A 23722-nucleotide genomic window follows, 5' to 3' on the forward strand; every position below is an offset into this window, starting at 1 on the left:
AAATAAAATCGAATTTTTCGAAAGAAAAGCTTCGCACGTTTATGTGGGCCGTCGTACGTCAGGTACATTTGCCAACCCCTCGCAAAACTGTTTGCCTTACACTCGTGCAAAGGTATACCACACCTCACGATTCTTGCATGCTTCGAGCTAAAAAGTGATTAACCATCCGTGGAAAATTACATTTTTTACCAAATCAAAGAAAAAACAGAACGAAAAGTACGCGAGAAAGGAAGAAATTACGAAACATACGTAGGAGAAGTAAAGTATGTAATTTTCTCACGCAACGATAACAAAGTAATTACTGCTTCACTAAGCGCTACTTGTTTTGCTTGTCACACGTATCTTTTTGTATGTACTACAATTTTCAAAACCGTACGAACAAAAACACTGGCATACACCACGTTCTACGTCATATGCTAGATTTTCAATCAGGCTACTATGTGTGCTGCCTCTGTTTTTCTCTCTCCACTCTTAGCGTTTCCCGTATTTTTCAGTTTTTTCTTTTGCCTAGGGGTTAACATTCCTTCTATAGCCGAACGGAACGAACCATCGATTCTACGTTCACAATTAATTCTTAAACCAGTGACCTAGGCTCATTAAAATAAATCGTAGTCTGAATCATCGTGCTTGACCGGTAAACGGGAGAAACTTTTTTTTTTACAAAGAGAAAACAGATAATGAAACAGAGAGAAAACGTTTACCGGGCAACCGGTGTGATAAACCAGAAAAAAGAAAAAAAAAAAAGACAATCAAGTAGAAATGACGTAGGATTATTATTGATTAGATTGTAAATAAAATTAGCGGTAAAATATTGTTGGCGGAGGAGAGACGTTGCGTATACTGATTGTTCTAATGCATATTTCCAGACGAATTGGGCATCAACAAGGACAGATACAAATCCCTCGCCGACGAAATGGACTCGACGTTCGCCGAATTGGCTGGATACTAAAAGTTTTCTCGTCCTTCTATGCTTCTTATTATAATTACAATGCCATGCGTGGGGATGGAACTATGATGTTATGCGTAAAACGGGCCTCTAAAACACACGACCGATCGTTGCGCGTTGTGATTATCAAACGAACACGATGCACATGCTGTGAGGATAAAGATTCGTCGAAGGAATATTATTTATCAAATTGTTTACTGCGACGTTACCGCGACGAAGATGGTCCAATGTATGGAGATCCGTAAGGAAATTTTACTCTGTTACACTGTTGTACGAAATATTACACAAGACCCAATAAACTGCTGTAATGTGGTATGCGTTACTAATTTAAAGGGCTTTTTTGGTAGATTTTCCGAATTTCGACATACCACTACTACTTCTACCTTTAACAAAATCATACTTCGTTTCTATTCCATGTTACATACGGTCGTTTATCGGCGAGAGGTGGTCGAGTATTTCAAATTGAAGAAATGCATCGAAATGGAAAAGAAAGAAGAAAGAAAAAAAATATCGACATCTGTCGATTTTTTTTTTTTTTTTATTATGTCTCTTTCAGGAATAATACGTGTGTTTCTTCTTCTTCTTTTTCTCCTTTTCTCATTTTTGTTTCGTTTAAACGGTATCGTGGCATATTTTATGTGTGTGTGTGTGTGTTTGTTTTCTTTATAGAGGCACAATTATATGAGATGTTTATTAGTCACCAAAGGTACTTATTAAATGTACACCGAACGTATAAATGTACACCGAATGGCATATCAATTCAGAAGTGCTGCTCTTGTACTATATCATTCGAAAGTCAGGATTATTAGTTATATGCACGATATTTTCCTTATCTACTATATACAGCTGGTAGATCCGTCGTGATTTTTCGCGGTTCATTGTGCATTAGTCTTCTTCCGTGTATCTTTTTATTTTCCTCTTTTCATTTATACAATCTCTTTCTAGTCTATCTCAAGGGTGGTTTCACGATCGCGTGTATTCTCTCCCGCGATCGGTCCTCTCTTTCCTTCTCATCTCCGACGAATAATACGCACCTGTCCGCGACACGTACGACATCCCACAGAAACTTAACGTCTAATTAAAACTCAAGCATGCAACGAACAAAAAAGAATATACAATCTTGTCTGTAAAACATGAATAGTATCTACAAGAAAACAAAAAAGAAGAGAAAAAATAGCACACACATCCAAAACACGGACATCATATATATGTATATAATATATGTATGAAAAATCTGTAACAATGGAAAAACAACGAATGTGACGATGCAAATATTTCGCTAGAAAATCTATCTCTCGCTCGCTCGCTCGCTCGTTCGCTCACTCTCTCACTCTCTCTCTCTCATAAAATGTAATCGTTGCTAAAACTGCGTACCACGTCGTAACATATTCGTTATTCGAATGAGAAAAAGTGGCATGCACACATTAACGCTAGGCCACTCGAACGCGATAATTATTAAAAGTCTATCAACGATACCGAAAACGAAATAAAATATCCTCCACGAGAAACGAGGTTCTAAACTCCCGATGATTCTCAACTAACAAAGAAAGAAAAAAAACAAAAAGTAGAAAAAGAAAAAACAGTAGTACGCTTTTCTAAAATGATTCATCTGGTTCGAATGACCGGTTAAAATCGGCTAATTAATCAACAATGCAAAAATGATGTACCGATGATTTAAATCTAACAACAGGGTACACGGTTAGCCTGCGGTTTCTAATAATGCCCTTTGCTATAAAAGAAAAAGGAAAAACGAATTTCTCTGATCGATAACTGATAAATAAGATTTCCAAAAATAGAAACGAGTAAAACCGAGAAAATAAGAAAAGAAGAAAGAAAGAAATAATCGTTCGTAATGATGCACACAGTACGGATCGAAGGAAAAACATTAGTTAATCCTAAATTTCACGAATGACAAATCAGCTCGATTTTGTTTTTCTCTCTCTGAAGACCTTTGCGACCGTAATTCTCGGTCTCGAATTCATCTCTTCGTCACTTGTAACATTAAGAAAAATTAATGTTATTACAGTTTTGGCAACGCGTCGTCCGTGTGTCGGGAAAACCAGCAAACAAGTGTATCGGTATCGCAGTACCTTTTGCTCGTTTTATCGAGACATTCCGGACGTTGCTTCCTCTAGTACAATAAATAACGTACTGCAAAAACTATACAAACTACCACGGTATATATCTAATGTACAACGTTCGTTTACCTAATGATAATGTTATATCAAAAAACATTAGACTATTTGGTGTATCAATTGCACGCAACATCATGACCGCTCTCTGTGACAAAAATTCCCTCGTGTTTCTTCTCTCTCTTTTTTTCTTTTACACAAATACCGACAACGGACAGGAGAGCAACGGTAAAAGAGAAAAGAACACTTTTTCTTCCCGATGGTTCAGAGACACATTCACACACAACAATACGAACCAGATTTCTTATGTTTATCGGTGTAATTTGCGCGGTACAGGCCCCCCAGGACAAGACGAAAAAACATGACACAGGTACGTGCTGTATTCGTGAAACGAAGTAATATTATACGCTTTCTTTTTCTTTCTCCACTGGATTTAAACGCAAATGCAATGTATCGTGAGATAATTAAGAGGGATAAAACATTGATACGTATCGAAGAAACGAATTCTTGATGAAAAATCTATTAGGAAGAATCTGAAGAAGAGAAGAAAAAAAGAGAAACAGTGCAGATTTGCTGATTTTTCTTTTTCTTCTACTAAAGTATATCGATGTTAGTTATCCCTCTTGGAAACTTACATCTAATTCAGCTTAATACTTACAATATACTCTGTACAAGTAAACGAAAGATAACGCTGATATTGACCGCGTGTCGAAAAGAGAAAAAGAAAAAAAAAAAGGAAACGAAGAAGAAGAAATTTGTCGATGACCATTATTGACGAATAGAAATTACCAAATGATCGTGTAGTTCGAAAAGAAAAAAAAAAAAAGGAAACGAAGAAGAAGAAATTTGTCGATGACCATTATTGACGAATAGAAATTACCAAATGATCGTGTAGTTCGCCTCTTATATTAATCACGACGCGTATGAAAATATGAATAAATATAATAGGTGTCCTCGGTTCAGGCAGATGAACCTACGTTAAATTCTCCGCGAGATATCAAGAATATATCTATGTTACAAGGCAATGTGATGCACAAAATCCTCGAACGATTACCCCGATTACCATAAAAAGTCAACATAATCTTCCTTTCTTTTTTTTTTCTCTATACATATATTTTATCATACAAGAAATCACATACATATAAACGTATAAATAAGTAAATAAATATGTATGTACATACATTTATTTATTTATCAATTTATATATACCGTGTCTACATACATAATCGTGAATAAATGCACTGTAGACCACACAGACCCCGAAATGTTCCCCCAGAGAAACGGTAAAAATTTTCCTATGTTACACGACGATACAATATACAAGTTCCCAATCTGTGCTTTATACAGATTTAATCATATCACCTATATACAAAATAATGTAAAAATAACAAGTGCTGGAAACATGTAAAAATGTAAGAAAATAAGCTGATCTCGAGTAAACGAGTATGAGAAGGATCTGGACTGTTTTTTTTTTCTCTCTTTTCTTTTCAAACGATATCGTACTCAGAGAATTATCCACCATGCATAATTTATGCACGCTTCTCGTGGATACAATCGATGAAAGATATACGTGTACGGTGAGATAAATTAAAAAAAAGAAAAAGAAAAAAAACCAAAACTGATACAGTGTATAAGAAAGTCTCGATTGTACACCCAGATAAAAGTTGGACTCTTTCTCTCTGTGTTTCTCTCTTTCCTATCGAGGATACCTTTATCTACATATTTTTCTCCTGGGGTCGTGTTATTACTTTTTTTCCCTCTTCTTCTTTAATAGTAACGTGAAGGAATCTCTCGTAAGCTGAAATAACTTAATGACTTAATACATAGAATAATAATATGTAATAAAGGGTTGTCATGATTTAAGCTACAGACGGTCACGACGCGAAGAACTGCTGTAGTCGTTGCACCGTTCTACGATCTAGGGCGCATAGATCAAAGTCGAACGTCTTCTTCGTGATCTCGTATTGACCAGTTTCCGCGATCACCTGTACAACTCGCTGCAACTCTTGGTTATCCTGCAGGGTCATTATCTTCTGTTGCAAGTCCTTCAACTGTGACACATAGTCCTCGGAGAACACCGGTGGTTCTCCCATGTCTGAATCAACCAAAGTACTGTTCGTCGAATCTGGCGCCACTTGTTCCACTTCCGCTTCGGCACCCTTGTCGACTGTTTGTTCCGTGGCACCGCGATCCTCCTTATCCTTCATATGGACCGCTTCCTGGTCAACAACGACCGGTGATTGACTCGAGGAAACCGGTTCCAAAGGTGGAGACGCAGAATGACCTCTGTCCTTCTCTCTCTTCACCACATGATCGTCCTCACCTTTGCTATCACTTCTCCGTTTCCTCTTTCGTGTTTCCTTCTCCTCACCTTTGTTCCCCTTAGGTTTCTCCCTCTTGCTCCGATCGACTTTTTCCTTCTTAATTTCTGCCGGCATCGCAGGCGAAAGTGGTTTCGCCATTTCTGTAGGAGGCGTAGATACAGTCAGGTTCTCCACCTCTTTCTTAATAGTAGGCACTAATTTTGATTCGGAGAAGGAATCGTCATCTACCGATGGCGCTGAATCGCTACTATCCCTCTCTGGCATTTCCGCCAAAAGGGTAGAAAGGGGATTAGCTACTGAAACGTTAGGCACATTATTTTGCTTCTCTGTAGACGATTTTATCCTGTCGCGTTTCTCCTTCTTGTCCCTGTCTTTACTACTGTCACGTTTGTCCTTCTTCTCCCTCTTTTTGTGCTTGTGCTTTTGCCTGTCCTTCTCACTCTTGCCGTCCTTCGTTTTGTCCGACTTCTCCGTCTTCTCGGACTTATCTGTCTTTATCAACTTTTCTTCCTTTGGTTTCTCACTCTCCTTAGGAGGTTTCGGCGACTTTCTACCGTCCTTCGCCGATTTGTACTCTTGGCCCTTCTCCTTCTCGGATTTCTCCGCCTTCTCGTTCTTCTTCTCGTTGATTTTCACCGTTTCCTTCGAAGCTGATCGTTCACCCTCCTTGTATTTATCCTTTCGCTCCTTATCCCTGTCCTCCTTATGCTTCTTCTTGTCCTTCTTCTTCTCGCTCTTCGAAGAATCGGCTACATTTTTCGAACTATCTTTCACCTTGTCTTTTTCTTTACCCTTGTCCTTCTCTTTCTCTACGGCTATCTTTTTCAATTCTTTCTCTTTAGATTTTGGCGACGCCGATCTCTTTGCCTGAGGAAGAGAAGGACTAGGAGGTCTTTTTACAGGGACTGAAGGAGGTGACGGGGGTCTTTTGTTAGAGGGACTTGAATGACTTTTATTCCCGGGACTAGGGGGCCTTTTTGATTTCTCTTTGCTTCGATTTTTCTCCTTAGACTGATCTTTCACTTTTTTATCCTTCTTGTCGTCTAGTTTCTCCTTTTTACTATCCTTATGGGGACTATCTTTGAGCTTTGTCTTGTCAACCTTGTCAGGCTTGTCTGGGGTAACTAGGGATTTGGATGCGGATGACTTTTCGGGCTGTGCAGGCTTCTTGGTGTCCTGAGAGACTTTTGTGGGTTTCAAGGGAGTGCCAAACAATTCGGCAAAAGAGTTTGAGGTTTTCGACTCGACATTTTTGTGCTTCTTTGAATCACTCCCACTCAACTTTGGTTTACCAACCATAGTTGAAATTTTGGTTTCACTCTTCTCAGCTGAATTTTCAGAACTGGACACAAGAACCTAATCATACAATGTCTATCAGCTGTGTATCGGTATTGGGACCTGGGAACAAGTAAGATTAGATATACTTACACCTCCGCCCTTTAATAATTTCCTTCTGAATTCATCCGAAGGGTTATTAATTATCTCTGTATGCCTTATAACATTTGTGATTGCAGGACCACTTGATTGTAAGTTAAGGTCGTATAAAATTTCTATCTTTTTGGTACCTTCATCCTTGTTTTTTAAATAAATATGAATTGGAATCTCAAAACCAGCATAACCAGACTCCTTTATCACAAATGGTGGCTCTTTTAAGACCCTCTTTGGTTTTGAGAATGTTTCATGTAATTGAAAAACCACTGGAATTTAAAGGAGGATGTGTCAGATGATATTCATCCTTTGTCCAAAAATTCAACATGGTTCCATCTAACTGCATATTTACCTTTTTCAACATAGTGGTGAATATCAGCATTGTCAATACCACGCACAAATACTTCCCAGTCATGAGTATAACCCTGAGGGGTGGTACGCGTACGTAACATTGATGCGTGCCCACATTCTAATGTAATGCGAATTGCCATTCTCTCATACGAAATTTTTGAAACTCTCTTTTTCAAAGAAAAAACAGAGGGAGCTAATTATGCGGGTAAACACAACAATTACATTACATTTTTATTTATCTCGGTACACGTGAATGAAAACCCTGACGAAACCTTAACTATCAGGTCCTTCACAAAGCATTTGTGACGTTGTAAACCATTGTCCAGCAACTTATGCTAGATGTATAAGTAATGACAACACTTCTTTCCTAATTTTCGTACTCTTGAGATTCTGGTACATCGTTTGGTTACACTTGTTTTGTATGAAAGTGTTGACCACCTCATTAGAGCAGAATGTTGTGTTAAACGAGGAGTTTGCTGGAGGCGATTCGCCTCGTTCTAGTTGCGATAATTCGGTAAACTTTCTTTAAGCCAAATCCGATTCGATTATCAACAGGTAAACTTTACACCAACCAGAACTAGTCGCCATACTCGTTACTCCGTATACTAGAAGTTAAAAAAGCTCAAATGTACCGCCATCTACTGGCAAACACTATTCCTCGCCGAAGAATGCCAATCTCAATTCTTGCTTTTGTACAATTTTGTCCAATCCTGGATTGAACAGATGATACATTGTTTATTATTAGAACACAGTGTTCTGCAATATTTAAGCGTCGTTTATTACTCGAAACATTCGAACTCTATCAATTCCTAAGTCATTTTTAAAACATAGGTCAGTAGTGCAGTGTTTTAAGCAGAATTCACAAGAACCGTAACATTCAAATTAGCAGATTGATATGTATCTTTTCTTGAAATCAATAAACACGCCGATAGGGAATAATTAATCCCGAGTAGGTTCGTTAGGAACGATAGAAATCACGTTTAAAATAGGTAGATCTTACGAATCTGTAAGGTGGAATAGATCTAGTATTTACTGTAAATGTAACCTGCTGATATTATAGTGTCACAAATCCCTACATTTGCTTACAAAGATGCTGTCTACTATTGTAAAAGAACATCAAAGCAAACAAGTAGCAAGGAAAGAAAGACAAGGTAATAATGATATCAACTGTCTAAAATCATGGATGAAAGTAATAAATATTATTTTGACAGAACAAAAGCGAAAAGAGGCTGTACAAGCTGCAAGTAACTTAACACAAGCTTTGGTTGATCATTTAAACGTGGGGTGAGTAGTGAATGTTCCTTAAAATGGAGCAGGTACAATTTAATTCTTTATCAAACGGATAATCTGTGCAGAGTGGCACAAGCATATTTGAATCAAAAGAAGCTAGATGCAGAAGCAAAACAATTGCAGCACAGTGCAACAAATTTTGCAAAACAGACACAATCTTGGCTGAATTTGGTGGAAGCTTTTTCCAGTGCTTTGAAAGAAATTGGCGATGCTGAGAATTGGGCACGCAGCATTGAAGGAGATATGAGGACTATAGCAACTGCCTTGGAATATTCGTACAAAGGTAAGGAATCAATTGTGTCTTGCAAAGAAAACAAATTAATCTATGTATTTATTTCAGCAACCCAAGAGACTCAAGGGGCCAGTACTACTACCTAAATGTTCAAGAACATATACTTAATTACAATCTTACTTAAATTATCATGAGAATACGGATTATTAAAATTGTTGCATATTTTAATGTTGTTTTATGTTTGTATTATTATGTGTTGAAGTAAATAAATCGTGTTTTTTAACGTTGAGAGTTCATTTGTTTAACATTTAAAATTGACAATACTTGACAGCGCAGTTAAGTGGTGTATTTAGTCTAGTAATATTTTTGGATATCAGGGTTGCCAACTTAAACGAACGCGGCGTACGTTTGAAGTATGAAACTAGAAAATTAAGTGGCAATCATGGCAGCTGGTCCTATAGCTGAACGAAATCAAGGTAACTTTGTATTTAAAATACGTATTATAATATTATAATATTTTTCGTTAATTTTAGCATATAGAATAATCGTGTCTGTCACCAATTTTTTATAATATACCGAGCCTGGAAATATTCCGTTACGTTAGGTTATGTGTACATAAACACTTTGTAGATTATCAATGTTTAGAAATGTTTTTAAAAATTTAACGATACTTGATATTCGAAATTAAACAATTATCGGTATCTTTAGATGCCACGATATACGTGGGTGGGCTGGATGACAAAGTTACAGAGTCCCTCATGTGGGAACTGTTTGTCCAGTCAGGACCAGTGGGTATGTACTAATTAATTATTGTACATCCTCGCTTGAAACATCTAATTAACCTCCTTTGTAATTTTTTTCAGTCAATGTCCACATGCCTAAAGATAGGGTGACTCAAATGCATCAGGGTTACGGGTTTGTAGAATTCATGGGAGAAGAAGATGCAGACTACGCTATTAAGATAATGAATATGATAAAACTGTATGGAAAACCAATAAGGGTAAATAAAGCAAGTGCTCATCAAAAGAACCTGGATGTAGGTGCTAACATCTTTATTGGTAATCTTGATCCAGAGGTAGATGAAAAACTACTATATGACACCTTCAGTGCATTTGGTGTAATTCTCCAAACACCAAAGGTAATGTATCCCCATGGTAAACAAGAATTCTCACAACATTCCATCTCCATTAAAACATACTTACCTTCCAGATAATGAGAGATCCAGAGACAGGAAACTCAAAGGGTTTTGCCTTCATAAACTTTGCCTCGTTTGATGCATCTGATGCAAGTATAGAAGCAATGAACGGCCAATACCTGTGCAACAGACCTATCTCTGTATCTTACGCATTTAAACGCGACGCTAAAGGGGAGAGACACGGTAGCGCGGCAGAGCGTCTGTTAGCCGCGCAAAATCCTCTCAGCCAAGCGGATAGGCCTCATCAATTGTTCGCTGACGCTCCTCCTTTAGCGCCACCGCATATTCCAAATTCAAACGCAGCAGCTCATCAAACCACCCATCATCCTCAACATCACGTGATGCACCATGGAATGGTCGTACCACCCCCACCTCCACCATCAACACCAGGACCTCCAATGGGTCATCCTCCGCCGCCCCCTGTCCCACCGCCACCATCCAGTGGTTTTCCTCCAGCAAGCATTCCTCCACCTCCTTTACCACCAATGTCAATGGCCACACATCCTCCTCTACCACCTGGAATGCCACCTCCATTGCCTCCAATGCCAGTTCCAACATCTCAAACTCAACAAACCACTCCAAGAATGATGGCTCCACCGCCTCCTCACTGGGGTGTCAGTGGACCACCTCAAGGTCAATTTCCACCACCTCCGCCCCCGTCTTCCACCGGAGCACCACCGCCCCCACAATTTGGACAATTCCAGCCACCACCACCGCGTCCTCCTCCAACTTGGAGGCATCCACCGCCTCCTCCAGTGTCCCAAGGAGGTCCACCACCGCCACCACCCTCTCAATTTCGACCGCCGTTCCCTCCGAGAGGCCCACCTCCACCACCCCCGCCTCACGACACCAATCAATATTGAGATTACTTTATTTTCTCTGTATCTGTAGCTACTTAACAAGTGTATCGTTAGAATTTCGACTGTAATCGAACTCTTCATTCTGGATAAACGTATTATTACTTGTACAAACACGTGCATTTCATAAGACGATTTCATAATAAATTTCTGGAATTTAAATAATCAATTATTTCATCCTGAAATTTCTCCTATTCTTAAGGTTGACGAGAACTTTTAATAGCAATTTCCCCGTGAAATTCTTCAAAGGTTACAGACTCAATCATTTAGCGTATCGATCAGGAGTCACGTGTGAATAAGGACACGCTAAGCTCGCTTTATCGATTATTTCAAGCCTGTCCAGTCTAGCCTGTTCAGTGATATCTGAACCGAACGGACAAATGAGCGGCGAAACAGTTGTCCTCGAGCACGTCGACGCGGTCGAAAGGATTCAGCGTGGTTTCAGCGGCGAAAAATCGAGGAAAAAGTGAATGAGAATCGGGCGGTAGTCTCGCGTGTCACCAACCTGGTAAGTAAGGGGAACAGGTGTCTGGAGTGGTGAATTAAGAGGCGCCGGGCGGCGCTATGCATTCTGAAAATAACGCGATTTTTTTAGATCATTCGTGACTCGATGCGGTTCCATCGATCCGCGAGACGCCTCGTTCGTTCGCTACTTTTTAATGAAATTCGTAGTAGTTTCGACTATTATCGTCACGACTGAACCAAGGGAATCATGTACGTCTTGTGACATGGCTCGTCTATACTACGAGTGTAGTGCTATTCTAAGAAACGGCAGCGTGGGCAGTGAAACCATCAAACCGTACGCTTGTACTCCCGACAAATATTGTCTGTACTGTTGTTGCAACTCGCAGTGCTGCCTGCTGGTACAAAGACGGCCTCCACGACACTTTTGGGAAGCCTGGTACTTTTGGCTAGGCATTGCTTTACTCGTTGTTTTTATCATATCTTCGGTAAGTGATCCCTGACGATCTCTGATCTCGTCCAATCGTATAAACATCATCCTGATTTACGTAAATGAAACGACGCTTGAACGTAACGTTGCCTCACTCGATGTCGCCTCCCTTAGAATCCGGTATCTTTCATTCTTTCTACACCAAGATCGTGCATTGTTTCCTAAGGGAGACTCTTTTCGTTCCTTTTCTGTAAAACCAGGTGACCAGCTATATAGTCAGTAATTGCAGACGTAATATTCAAGGTGTGCAACTAACTCACAACGCGAATCGTCGAAACGAGTACGGAAATCGTCCGGGGAGCAACCAGAACGAGATATCGATAAGTATAATCCCGACGTCGGAATTTTTCCCGTCTCAGAGAAAAATGTTCGTGATCGCCTCTCAGCCTGCCGTCAATCATCTCAGTAAGTATAATTTCGCCTTGATAAAAGTGAATCGTGCGCGACTTCGAAACCGTCCTATTACCTTTAAACTTACGGACGTTACCGGCGCTTTGTTCTACCGCGGGATAAAAGTAAAAGCGGTGGATCGATCGCGATAAAAGACGGGTGGAGAGAAACGATCGAAATAATTACGGAATCGATCTTTCCGAGATTCGATTTGGTGCAGTAACAATCAACCGGTGGTACACACACACGCATTGATTTATATTGCAGCCCCTGTCGTTGCGTGAAATCGTTTCGTTTTAACTACGTACGATTACGGGCGGCGACAAAAGAAGGATGAAAGAGCCTGGCTCTGGATCGTCGTCTGGCGTTTTACACGGTAATACCTCTTAAAAGACACCGGTGTGTCGCTTTCGCGTAAAGTACTTTCGATCGCGGAGGCATTACGTCGTTATGTTACGCGGAGAACATTTACGATAAATACGCCTTTTTTTCTCTCTTCTTCTTCTTCTTCTTCTTCTTCTTAACCCTGAGGATATAATAATTGGTAGCGTTTCTGAAGCGTGGTTGCGTGATCACGGTCAACATTCTGGACAAATGAGAAACCATTTTGGCTGAAGATTACAGCCGCCACGCCGTATGTGCAACAGCCTCGTAATGATCAATTTGACACCGGATCCATCTTGGATCGACGATCCAACTATCTCCTCGGGTTCGTGTCTCGCCACACATGGCGCATTTTATCGTTATTGCGCCGTACTTAATATGCAACGGATACTACGTGCAATTTATCCAATGGAACATAGAAGAAGGAAATGATCGATTTGACAATTAAAATCAGTTTAATGTGACTCGAGGGAAGGTTCTGGACTGGAGGATGAAAAGAATCGAAATTCTTTTTCCATTTGCACACTTTTCCTCGGAAAGAACGTTTCATCTAGACCGGAACCTACTCTCAAGATGGAATAGCAAAGATTCTAGAGAGTGACGCAAAAATGTTTGCGAATCTGTTGTAATTAAGAAATTCACCGTTTCCCAATCAATCGTGGGACACGAGTAAAAAGACACAAGGGAGGTACATAAAATTGCACTTATGCGTGCAGGCTGGTGAAACGAAGAGTTGAGAGGAGGATTGGGAAACGGTGATTTACGATAATGCCTCGAAAGTACAAATCGCAGATCGGAATTGATTAGGTCCAAGTCGTTTTGGCACTTCTGAACATCGTTCGAGCATTCGGAATTTTGAAACAGAAGAGGTTCCCCTCTGCGTTGCTTCCATACGACAGAGAGCACGGTGCAGCCAGCCCGATCGAAACTCGTTCTCGAGGTCTCGAATGGGCGTAACTCCCATTAACAATTAAGAAGACACGTTCCGAGCCTGCTCGATGTACCTGACTAGCCACAAGGTAGATCGGGGGCTAATTAAAAAGGACAATCAAGCGAATGCAACTTCAAGGCGACGTGCACGTTCTCTATCTTTTCGGGTATCTCTCTTAATCTCTCCCCGCCGTTCCTCTTCGTCTTTCCCCTTTTATCTTCGATGCGATTCTTCCGTCTTCCTTTTCCCTTCCGATTCGCCCTCTGGTCGCGTCTCTGTCTCGAGATCGATCTCCCTGATACGCGGTTAATCGCGTTAATCTTCGCCAGAAGAGAGGAATCAAGAGGAACTTTCGCGTTTATCTCCGGCGAGCTCGGGGACACACGTACAGTTTCCACGATAAAATCGACAGCGTTCTCCAACTATAGACCGCGATGTGACGTTCGAGGAGAATAATTTGTAGAAGATGAAGCTTCACCTCCTTCCTGTTCACGTAATGACCGGCTGTGATCATGTCAATTCGAGGAAGTTGGAGGAAATTGTAAAATTCTTTTCGGTCGAAGCGTTAGAACGTTAGTATACTGTGTGTGTGATTTATCGCCAAGATAGATTACGGCGTTTAATACGAAATAATGGCTCGTGCGAGAATATTATCGATCGGGGCAAAGTGTCCCGAAAACCGTATTAAATCGATTATACACGCATACACACACTACACAGACAGATACAGGCGAGTGAAGCTAAATATAATTAATATGCACCGCGAGATAGAAAAACAGATATGTACAACACGTTTGACATTTTGCGCACAAGTGTGATTGTTAATTAGCCGCGTAGGACGCCAATGGAAACCACTGTCTGATTATCATAAGCAGTCGTTTACCGGGTGAAAAAATTCTGATAAAATAAAACGATCTCGATGCGTTGCTTTTAATAATATTCACGGAAAACCTTCTTGTTCCTTTTTCTTTTCTCTCCTCTCTTCTAATTTCTCCACGAATCCCACGCTACGGTACGCCTGTTCAAGACGCATGCAAATCGACCATTGAATAAAAACACCCAAACAGATTTACACCTGAGAAACTGCAATTCTCACGATTAAGTCGTTCGTTTAATTAGCCTACTCTGTGTACCGGAAGAAAAGTATTGTTATTTAAAAAAAATCAGCCCAACTGTTTTGTAATTAACGTAAGATTATCGCGTGTATGTACGTATACCTTGTCGAATATAAGAGGATAACGTACGTATGTACGGGTAAGTGGAGGAATTTAAATTGCCTACTGCTCACCTCGTTCAGAATCCCCGTTCTATTGCGAACCGATCTTGAAACGTATATACGTTTCGATAAATTAGCCATGTGAAAGAAATCTTTGTGCTCCCTGTAAATCTTTTTACGGCGAACACTTGATCCGCGTCGCGCAATAAGAAGTAGCCAAGGGAGAGCAGAGACGGCCGCGGCGGCGACCTCGTTCGACTGTAACGAAGTGTCATTCCGATAACCCAGGCCAGCTTTTACTGTCACTCGACGGATGACGATAAAGAAATGTGCAACCAGCGGGGCTCTGCTTAATGTTGCATGGACAGGAAACCAACCGGGGAATTAAACTCTCGTCTGCTATCCTCCTAGTGGATGCCAGTGACCACGATTGAGACGTTTTAAACGTCGCTCGAACCTGAACAATTTTTTCCCTTTTCTCTCCTTCGCTGCACCACTTTAACCCCTCTCGTTCTGTGTTTAATCCTCGATCGCTAGACGAACGATGAGAAAGAACGACGAGCACGGAGGGAAATAGTATGCACTGTGTTGAGACATTGTTCGAAATTACGAAGGATGTTTCGTTGTGATTGCGAGAATTGATAATGTTGAGAGTAAAGTGTGTTGTAGAACTGTAGGACTGAAGTTTTAAGGATTAAATGTACGTTGAAGTGAACGAGACGTTTTATTTCGAGTCTCTTTCACTTTTTCCCAAGTCCTTTTTCCCATTTCACTGTTCGTTAACGAGGACTCGAAGATAGGTCGCATCTGGATGGTTTGAAATATATCAGAGAAAGATACAAACACTTGCGCGCTGTCTAGACGTTATTGTTCCAATAAATCGGCCAAATTTAGGGGACTTTTCGAGGCAACGAAAGCTTTAATAAAAAAGAGAAAAACAGCCAAGCTACTGGAATTCTTTGAGACGTTCTCTGCTTTGAGCTATGTATAAACAGAACGACGAAAATTTATCCAGTGAAACGTAGACACGATCGACGAAAATAATTCTTCACTTTCCTTTAAAGCACGTCAGAAATTTCTCCGGCTCGAAAAAATCTTTGCTAGAAATTCCGCGAAAAAAAATTCGCGATTAATTAGAGATAAATTGTTGGAATGTCGATGGTGTGATCGGTCGGTACAGTTAAATAAAAGCGATCGCCGACAAAAGTTGCAATTCCGCATTGTAACGCGGCGGTTTCACGGTTGGTTGGCTGCAAAAGAGGAGGCTCCTCCATCTGGAAGTCGTTCGCGAGGCTGTGTCGGCTGCGTCAACTGCGTGTACACACGAATCCTCGTTGTTGTTTCAATAAATCGGCTTTAAAAGAGGCCGTGATCAGGCAAGAAGACAGACAAAATCCAACGAAAGCGCGAATAAATCGCCAACGCGAAACGATCCGCTGCCGTAGCGGTGAGAAAACGTAAAAACCCGGCGAGGCGAGCCGACAAAAGCAACTAATTGCACCGATAAATGTACACCCAGCCCTAATTACAACGGCGCCTCAGTTTCTCTGGCTCGCGTCTTGCGACCACTATTCTTATTTCAACGCGGTGAGATACGTTATCTGAGGGAACAACTGGCTTCGCTTCCCTATTTACGAGAGCCTGTTTCTATTACCGAGACAGAAAACAGGTTGGTTGCGACGAAGAGAAAAAATCGAATGCTAATTTATCGGCGTAAATTTTCGAATCTTAAAGAAGATCAATTTTCACAAATCTGATTATCTGTTAAAATTCTCTGTGCAACGTTGTCGACGAATTTAATCACATTTTGAATTTGAATCGGTCTACCGTCGAACGTAACATTTATCCGCGAGGAACTTAAAACTATCAGGTGATCCGATAAGTTCGTGCCGAAAGCGAAAAACATTTTAATCGAAATCCAAAAAAAAAAAAAAAATAGGAAAATGTTGTGGAATGAGAAGGCGCTGACGTTTTCTTTTAAATAAAATTTAAAGGTATGCTGGACATATCGATTTAAACGATAAAATTCGACAGGAACTTACGGGACGACCTGATACCGTTGGATCGGTGGAAAAATTTTTGATTTGTACGTTGGTGAAAGGAAAGGAAGAGGTGGCTAGCAGACGTTTTAATCGTAATTATGCGTCGCCACCGAAGACGAGAGGCCACGCTCGCCAAGTAATGTCACCGATGACGGAATTAAAATTAGAATATATGTATGTACAAGTAAATTCGTGGCGCGGTGCAAAGAAGAGTGAAAAAGATAGACGTACAGAGAGAGAAGAGGTGGAAACTGAGCATAGCTGACGTGCGGTGGTGAAGCAAGAAGAAAGAGAAGGACACGTTTCTCTTCCAGTGGGAGGTACTAAAATTAGAGGAGCCCACGCGGGTAACAGTTTCTTCTTCGAGCTTCCTTCAGACATTTTCAAATAGTCCTTTACGCCGATAACACGCCGTGTTTTCGCGACGTCTCGCTGTCAGTCGCGACTCGTCGCGGCGCCGTGATTCTGCGTTCGATTACGATTGGCTCACGGAGTGAAGCTTCCCCTCGAGGAAGAGAAAGAGAGACCGAACCTCGCGTCTCCTTGGAACACATTCAACCACTAAAGTGACTCGAGATATTCCAACTGGCAAAACTAAACATTAAATAATCATTCTTCTGCTTTATTTTCTTCTTTTTTTCTTCCCATTTCTTCTTCTTCTTTTTTTCTTTTGCATTATCTCAACGTAATCGACAATTGCATCGATCGACGAGGAGAAAAAAAAGGAAAAAAGATAGAGGGAAAAATTGAAGAAACACGGTTGATTCGGATTGGTCAAGTGGAGAAGAGATCGTACCGAATAATTCCACGTGAATATAAGATAGCCAAGTGTGTGCGTGAGGTTTCTTTGGCCGTTTAATCGTGTTGTTTTTATCGAGATCGTCCCTGCGCGTTTAGTAACAGGCTAACCATTCAAGATGATAATATATATTCCTGTCTTCTGCATACGTTTCAAGTGGCTCTCGTGCAGATAGCTGGTTCACCGTCGGCCTCTCCTCCTTATCAATGAAATTGTCCCTGACTGTTCGTCGCCGGGTACCAGTGATTCTTTTCGTTTATCGAGAGCCCTCGTGATTCTAACGAGTGTTCGATTTTCCAACCGAAGGCTATGCATTTCAATCGATCGAACATCCAACCGCCAATCTGCATACGTTTCTTCCTACTGTGCCTGATATTTCTGTCGAGCGGCCTGCAACTAATCGAAGGTAAGTTCTGCTCGAGTCTCTCTCTGACGCATCGCGAGAATGTCACTACTATCGATTTTTTATGGAAACTAATCGTTCCGAAACACGACATACGCTATCTTCTGACCTATCGATATATGTGTGTGCGTGTGTGTGTGGTACGTATACGAACGTAGAGTAATCAAGATGAATGGATTTGCGGATTTTCACAGGTAGAAAATGCGTGTGCACGAGTAAAACGTGCAAAGAAGCTGGCGTGGACACTTGCAAGACGAAATCCTCCTGTTACACCGAATTAATACTGAGCAGTGACCAAGGAGATAGCACAACGACGAGAGGATGCACAGAGTTCGTATGATTTTTCCATAAAAAGTTAACCAAACGCTTGTTTTTTTTTTTTCTACCATTCTTGCGTTGTTTATCGATCGACAAGTTGGAGAAAACAGAGAACTGGTTTGGTGAATCTGCTTACGTTCGCTATTAAAAAACGAAAAAAATCAGATTCGACAATGGAATTTACGTTTTATACAAGATTCCGGTATCTACGACGGTAGCGGTTTAAAAATTCGTCCAACCTCTAACCTTTCCCTCTTATTGGACAATAAATTCCAACGGTACGAATTTCGCTTCGAAAACGATTTAATTCGCCGGATACATACGATTGACGAACCGCTATAAATTCAGCGAGACTCTCCTGCTCTACGGCAAGCAGATAACCTTGACGAGATAATTAGACAGAAATTTTCACGAGAATTCCTCTCGCAGCTGAATTGACGAGACTGTCGAAATCACGTCGAACGTGTTCGACTAGCTAACAAGTTTTTATTACTTCCAATTAAATTCTCGAAGAAGAAGGCAAGCGAAAAAAAAAAGAAGAACAGTTATCGAGAGATAGCGCGGTATCAATTACCGGACGACCAACAGAGACAAAAAGAAAGAAATATTAATTTTTAGCAGAGATAAGGTGAATATTCGTAAACAACCGAAAGTGACCCCCTTTTCTATCAAATTCCTCGACGATACTTCGCGAGAACGAGCTATCGATTCCTTTCTCTCTCTCTCTCTCTCTCTCTCTCTCTCTCTCTCTCTCTGTTTGTCTGTCTGTCTATCTATCCGTATGTCTGTTGGAATATTGAAATCTCGCGGCAGTAAATCGCGCAAAATGGTTATTTAAATCCCGCGTATCAGCCGGGGTCACGGAACTTTATCGAACCAGAGAGAGCCTGTTTTATCGTTGTGAACGTCGCGTATTGCTATTGCTCAGGGGTGGCACGCCATTGTTTTGCGAGACAAAGTCCTGGGTCACGAGATCGAAGTTGAGCGACAACGTGGACCGATCGTCGAACGCCCGGATCCGTATACCCTGGGTCAGATTGAAGTGTTGCGACAGCCACGACTACTGTAACGCCGATCACCACGTGAACGTGTCCACGTGGGTCCACGACAAAGAGAGGGCTGACACTGTCAAGCCGACAACGTTAGACTATGCTGGTAAATAGACCATTCTGAAAACGGCTTAACACAACGATCTATGAAGCATTTAACACTTTGATTGCTTAATTAATTTGAAGCACGAGCGCCTCTTCCCCCTCTTCGTCGCTCTCTATCCAAGTTACAATTGAATTGAATCGTAACGATGTTACGAGGACTGATTGAGAAATCGAACGATGTAACGATTATATTTAGGTGTCGTTTTATCGCGTCTCCCGAATGGTAAAACTGTCACCCGTTCTGTGAATTATGATATTGACAATTCCGAGTGTTAGAGACGGGTATTAGATTTGCTCGGGATTTATCTGGGATCAAGCCAATGTGTACTTGTATCTTGAGATTACAACGAAAATGAACGTTTCTTGTATTAATTCAGTATTCAAAGGAAGAAGATATTATTCGACAGAGAGAGTACACTCGATAAGTCTCGAGTTATATATGGATAAAAGTATTCGTTTGATCTAGAAGCATTAAAGATGTTCAGGCATTCCAAGTATGCGAGGAAACTAGTTTCATTTGAAATTCGTCTGGTATCGAGCCAATTCTAACGTCCAGTCGTTGCGGTAATATTGGATCTAGTAACTTTCAGTTCAAATCCACCGTCGAATAAAATCTTTCGTTGCGCGAGATTTAAGATCGAGACGATTAATGCAGGATGAAAAAAGCGAAATAAATTGTTGAAAAATATTTCATGTATAAAGGTTCCTTTAACGGGATGTCGCCTAGTCGAGATATAATGGGATCGATTCAGCTGGATCCAGGCCCGATTGCCGGAGGTCGGGAATCGTCGGATCAGTTTCCTCAGAGTCGCGTGAAGTCGCTCCACGTCGCAGCCCTGGTCTTAGCGATCGCTGCCCTGATATCGGTCCTAGCAGCTTGCTACGTTATTACAAGGTCTGTGAATTTTTATTATCTCCACTACCGTAAACTTCGCCTCTCCACCGGAGGAGAGAAACTCCCTGCTGGTGTGTGCCTTCTGGTAAGGTGTCAGATCTCACGTGAGGACTTTTTTTACCGGTTCGCTTTTACCACCAAGGAAAACACACCATTGCTGTGTGTGTGTAAGAAGGTTTTCAATAAAACACACGTTTTACGATGCCAACCACGTACACTTGGTGTACATATACACGGGTGTTTCGCGAATGAACCTTTGACGTACAGCCAGAAACCTATGTTCCTTCTTCTTCTTCTTCTTTGTTTTTTCTTTTCTTTTTTGTTTCACGCTTTTTATAACTCGTGACTTATAAAATGAGGAATATTTAATCGTTTCGATCGTTTATTTTTCCCCTCCGAGAAATTATATTTCCTCTTTCTTTCATTCGAACGTAACGGTGAAATATTCTCGTATTTTCGCCGCAATTCTTGACACACCGCCAAGAATTCCTTCGGTTCTTTGTTAAGGGAACAACATTCATATGTAAGTCGGTAATTGTAATTGTTTGGCATTGCTCGCTGGCATACCACAGCCTCTCTCTTTTCATCCTGGAATCGATCCTCCTCTCGCGACCATTTCGAATTTCGTGGTTATCGAAGACCACGGAAACGAGCTTTCCGCGTTTCTATCGCGCGGCGAGACAATAGGCGTCGATAGGAAAGGAAGAGGAAAAAGAAGAAGAAGAAGAAGAAGAAGAAGAAGAAGAGGTGCGAACGAAAGCAGGCGTCCGAAGGCGAGCTAGGCTTTATTTAAAACGGTGTCACGTGTTTTCATTCTATAGTTGCAATGCCGTTCGAAAAGGCATGAAAAAATTGCCCATTGGAAAGCAGTACGTGCGTGATGAAGAAAAACCTTGTGCTAATATTAACTCGGCGACCCGTTAACAATCACCGTTCACGACGCTACAAAACTGCAACCGTGTCTCTGGTGCACAACGATAGTAGCCGATGCCACGGTCAATTGAGTACTCACGCGTCGAAAGTCGCGACTGCCTGCGTTAACCGAGATTATCGGCTTAGTTGGACAGTTCAGACTTGAAATATTACCGATATTAATACCACACGTACAACGAGTCCCTTCATTGTGGATCTGATAAGCTAGCCACGTGCAACGTGTCTCAACTCGTTTGTCAATACCTCTCGATAAACAATCGACTAGTAAAAAAGCTACTATATACTGCAGAACGTTGTTCCCCTTATCATACGTCTACCCAAACACCCGAAAAATTGCGATAATTGTCATATTTTGTTTCTTCTTAAGGTTATTAACGGTACCATTCGCTGTACTCAGCTATTGCAATTAATCAATGTTTATGCACCAATTTCTTGCCTCGGAGATACACATCAAACGTCAAATGTTTTCAATTTTTCTACTCACTCCTTCGTAACACATATCGACAGTCTTGTACGTTTCTCATTTTGAATTTGCGTCCGTTAGTATCTCTTGTATTACCTGTAGTGTCTACCTATTCTTGTGCAATCTGTTAGGAAATCTTCCCGTAAAAATAAATAAATAATCTTCGAAGATATCGATGAGAAATTCGATAGATTCCAAAAAAGAAGAGAAGTAAAATACGAATGTTTCGATTTGGAATTCAACGAACTAAGAATATGATTCGTTTTCCAACGAACAATGTTTCCTTTCCGATCGGAAAAAAGGAGAATTTCATCGAATCGAAGTTGCATCGAACCAGCAGCCACTTAGCTTTCCGCGCACACACTCAGCCAGCCTGTCAGCACTTCCTCTCCGATGCACTTTTTATTATCTCTGCCTAGCAGTTTCCCTCTTCGTTTTCTGAGCCGACCGATTTCAGCCGGTTTTGTCGCGGCTCGCTAAAAGCCACGCACAACTGCCCCTCTTATCAAAGAGGGGTCTGCCTGCGGCTCTTTCGAGAGGGGTCTTGTGTCGAAATACAGATAGCGATGGGTCCTTCTCAAGGCCCAACAGCCTGTCTTGGGTCTCTCTACCCTCTAATCTTGCCAGGGGCCTCTGGAACGGTTAAGTGGGTTTTCGAGTTCGGTAATGTCCTCGCCTTCCACTTTCTTATACACCTTCGATCGACGTGTTGCTTCCTTTCCTCCTTCTTTATCTCTCGCCTCTTCCGAGTGTGTATTTCGAGCGTGGAAAGGATAGGAGAGGAGAGAAGAGGGGACCGCACGATCGCGTTCCTTTCCCGATTTCTTCGTGTTTCACACGGTCCGGGGATCTTAATGTGGGCGCGTTTCTATCTGCTTGTAATGACGTTACCTTGTCACGAGGATAACGCGACGCGACGCGATGCGACGGTAGGGACTTTTCTTTATCGCCGTTCGAAGGCACACCGTGTGGCACAGAGAAAATCGAGGTAAATTAGAGGGATAAGGGACGCGCTCGATAAGCACAGAGGGGAGAGTGTACATTTTGGTGAACGCATTTCTGCTGCCTCGCCTTGCCTGTTTATCGGTGGATATTTTTGGAGCGGCGCGGCGTCGAACGTGCGGCCGCCGTTGTCGAGCGCCACGCAAACTTCATAGATTTATCAATTGTGAACGGATTTCGTTCAACTAGTTCTATATTTACAGGTTCTTGAAGACGAACCCGTACATCGTCGGCAGCGTGGAGTAAAGGATCAGTTTTATTCGTTTACAATTTTGGAAATATTCGAGATGGAGGAACGTCTCATTTCGTCGCACTTTTTTTCACGTTATCGCTAGATTAAACGAAATAGGTAAGTTTCCTTTTTTTTTTTTATAATTATCCCGTAATTTATTATATACGTAGACAGTTGGATTACGTGTTCGAACGGCTAAGTTGAAGTTAAATTGGCATCGAATGTGTTCGAAACACGCACACGGATACTTTCTGCCTTAATCGTATACCCCTGATCGACTAACGAACGTAAAATATAAATAGAAGCTGGCCGTGCAGGAGATAACTGCCGTCGACAGGCCGAACGAGTCTGTATTAGAAGAGATTTTTGTCGTGTACAGTGTTGAACAACTTTCGTGTCTTGTTATCTAGGCATGTACGATCTTCCCTTTTCAATCTACCAAATTTCTTAGATCCGTTCGTTTATTCTTGTTGTTCTTAAAATCTTGGAAATTCGTCACTTTGAAAAATTCTCAAATATTTGTACAATTCTTCTCCACAGTCTCTCCTTCAAATCGAACATTCTCCGTGTTTGTCCAAAGTGATGGATGGCGTGGAATGGATCCGGAGAAACTCGTGGGACTCTCCGACAGTGGTGGCTTCAAGTGTCATCGAATGCATGACGAGGCTCGTCAAGGGACACTTTTGGGCAAACAACTACTTGAAATCTTTTGTTTCGAACGGTATGACTAACCATCGGAGCCGTGACTGTTATTCGAATTCCGTCCTGCCTGTCTCGCATCGTCGAAAAACCAGGTGCTTCGGTTGTTTCGATTATAATTAGTCATCCTTGGGGCACACGTGTGACCGGGGTA

At 41.3% G+C, this 23722-nt stretch overlaps 6 protein-coding genes across 6 annotated transcripts in view; 5 read left to right on the top strand and 1 right to left on the bottom strand.

The window, feature by feature from the left end:
- Positions 1-1277, top strand: part of LOC108571279 (tropomyosin-1) — a 6117-nt gene extending 4840 nt beyond the window's left edge. The window contains exon 7 of the mRNA XM_017933280.1: positions 867-1277. Within this exon, the coding sequence (XP_017788769.1) occupies positions 867-949 (83 nt within the window). The 3' untranslated portion in view covers positions 950-1277. The remainder of the gene's footprint in view (positions 1-866) is intronic.
- A 3537-nt stretch (positions 1278-4814) lies between these two features.
- On the bottom strand, positions 4815-7336 carry LOC108571336 (protein AF-9). Its single transcript, XM_017933352.1, has 3 exons — positions 7183-7336; positions 6831-7099; positions 4815-6758 (listed from the first exon to the last, which is right to left on the bottom strand). The coding sequence occupies exons 1-3, from the start codon at positions 7319-7321 to the stop codon at positions 4953-4955; spliced, it is 2214 nt and encodes a 737-aa protein (XP_017788841.1). The 5' UTR covers positions 7322-7336; the 3' UTR covers positions 4815-4952.
- A 790-nt stretch (positions 7337-8126) lies between these two features.
- On the top strand, positions 8127-8861 carry LOC108571357 (biogenesis of lysosome-related organelles complex 1 subunit 1). The gene is made up of 4 exons (XM_017933374.1): positions 8127-8332; positions 8393-8465; positions 8537-8754; positions 8812-8861. The coding sequence occupies exons 1-4, from the start codon at positions 8272-8274 to the stop codon at positions 8847-8849; spliced, it is 390 nt and encodes a 129-aa protein (XP_017788863.1). The 5' UTR covers positions 8127-8271; the 3' UTR covers positions 8850-8861.
- A 257-nt stretch (positions 8862-9118) lies between these two features.
- On the top strand, positions 9119-10761 carry LOC108571342 (splicing factor 3B subunit 4). The gene is made up of 4 exons (XM_017933359.1): positions 9119-9179; positions 9412-9495; positions 9567-9841; positions 9913-10761. The coding sequence occupies exons 1-4, from the start codon at positions 9146-9148 to the stop codon at positions 10759-10761; spliced, it is 1242 nt and encodes a 413-aa protein (XP_017788848.1). The 5' UTR covers positions 9119-9145.
- Positions 10762-11483: 722 nt separating this feature from the next.
- On the top strand, positions 11484-16682 carry LOC108571258. The gene is made up of 3 exons (XM_017933258.1): positions 11484-11705; positions 11908-12112; positions 16663-16682. The coding sequence occupies exons 1-3, from the start codon at positions 11484-11486 to the stop codon at positions 16680-16682; spliced, it is 447 nt and encodes a 148-aa protein (XP_017788747.1).
- Positions 16683-17611: 929 nt separating this feature from the next.
- On the top strand, positions 17612-22883 carry LOC108571347. The gene is made up of 5 exons (XM_017933364.1): positions 17612-17875; positions 18067-18202; positions 19119-19345; positions 20047-20239; positions 22841-22883. Exons 1-5 carry the CDS (start codon positions 17779-17781, stop codon positions 22881-22883), a joined length of 696 nt encoding a protein of 231 aa, XP_017788853.1. The 5' UTR covers positions 17612-17778.
- The last annotated feature ends 839 nt before the right edge of the window (positions 22884-23722 follow it).

Source organism: Habropoda laboriosa, unplaced genomic scaffold (genome assembly GCF_001263275.1).
Source record: "Habropoda laboriosa isolate 0110345459 unplaced genomic scaffold, ASM126327v1 scaffold57, whole genome shotgun sequence".
NCBI lineage: Eukaryota > Metazoa > Arthropoda > Insecta > Hymenoptera > Apidae > Habropoda > Habropoda laboriosa.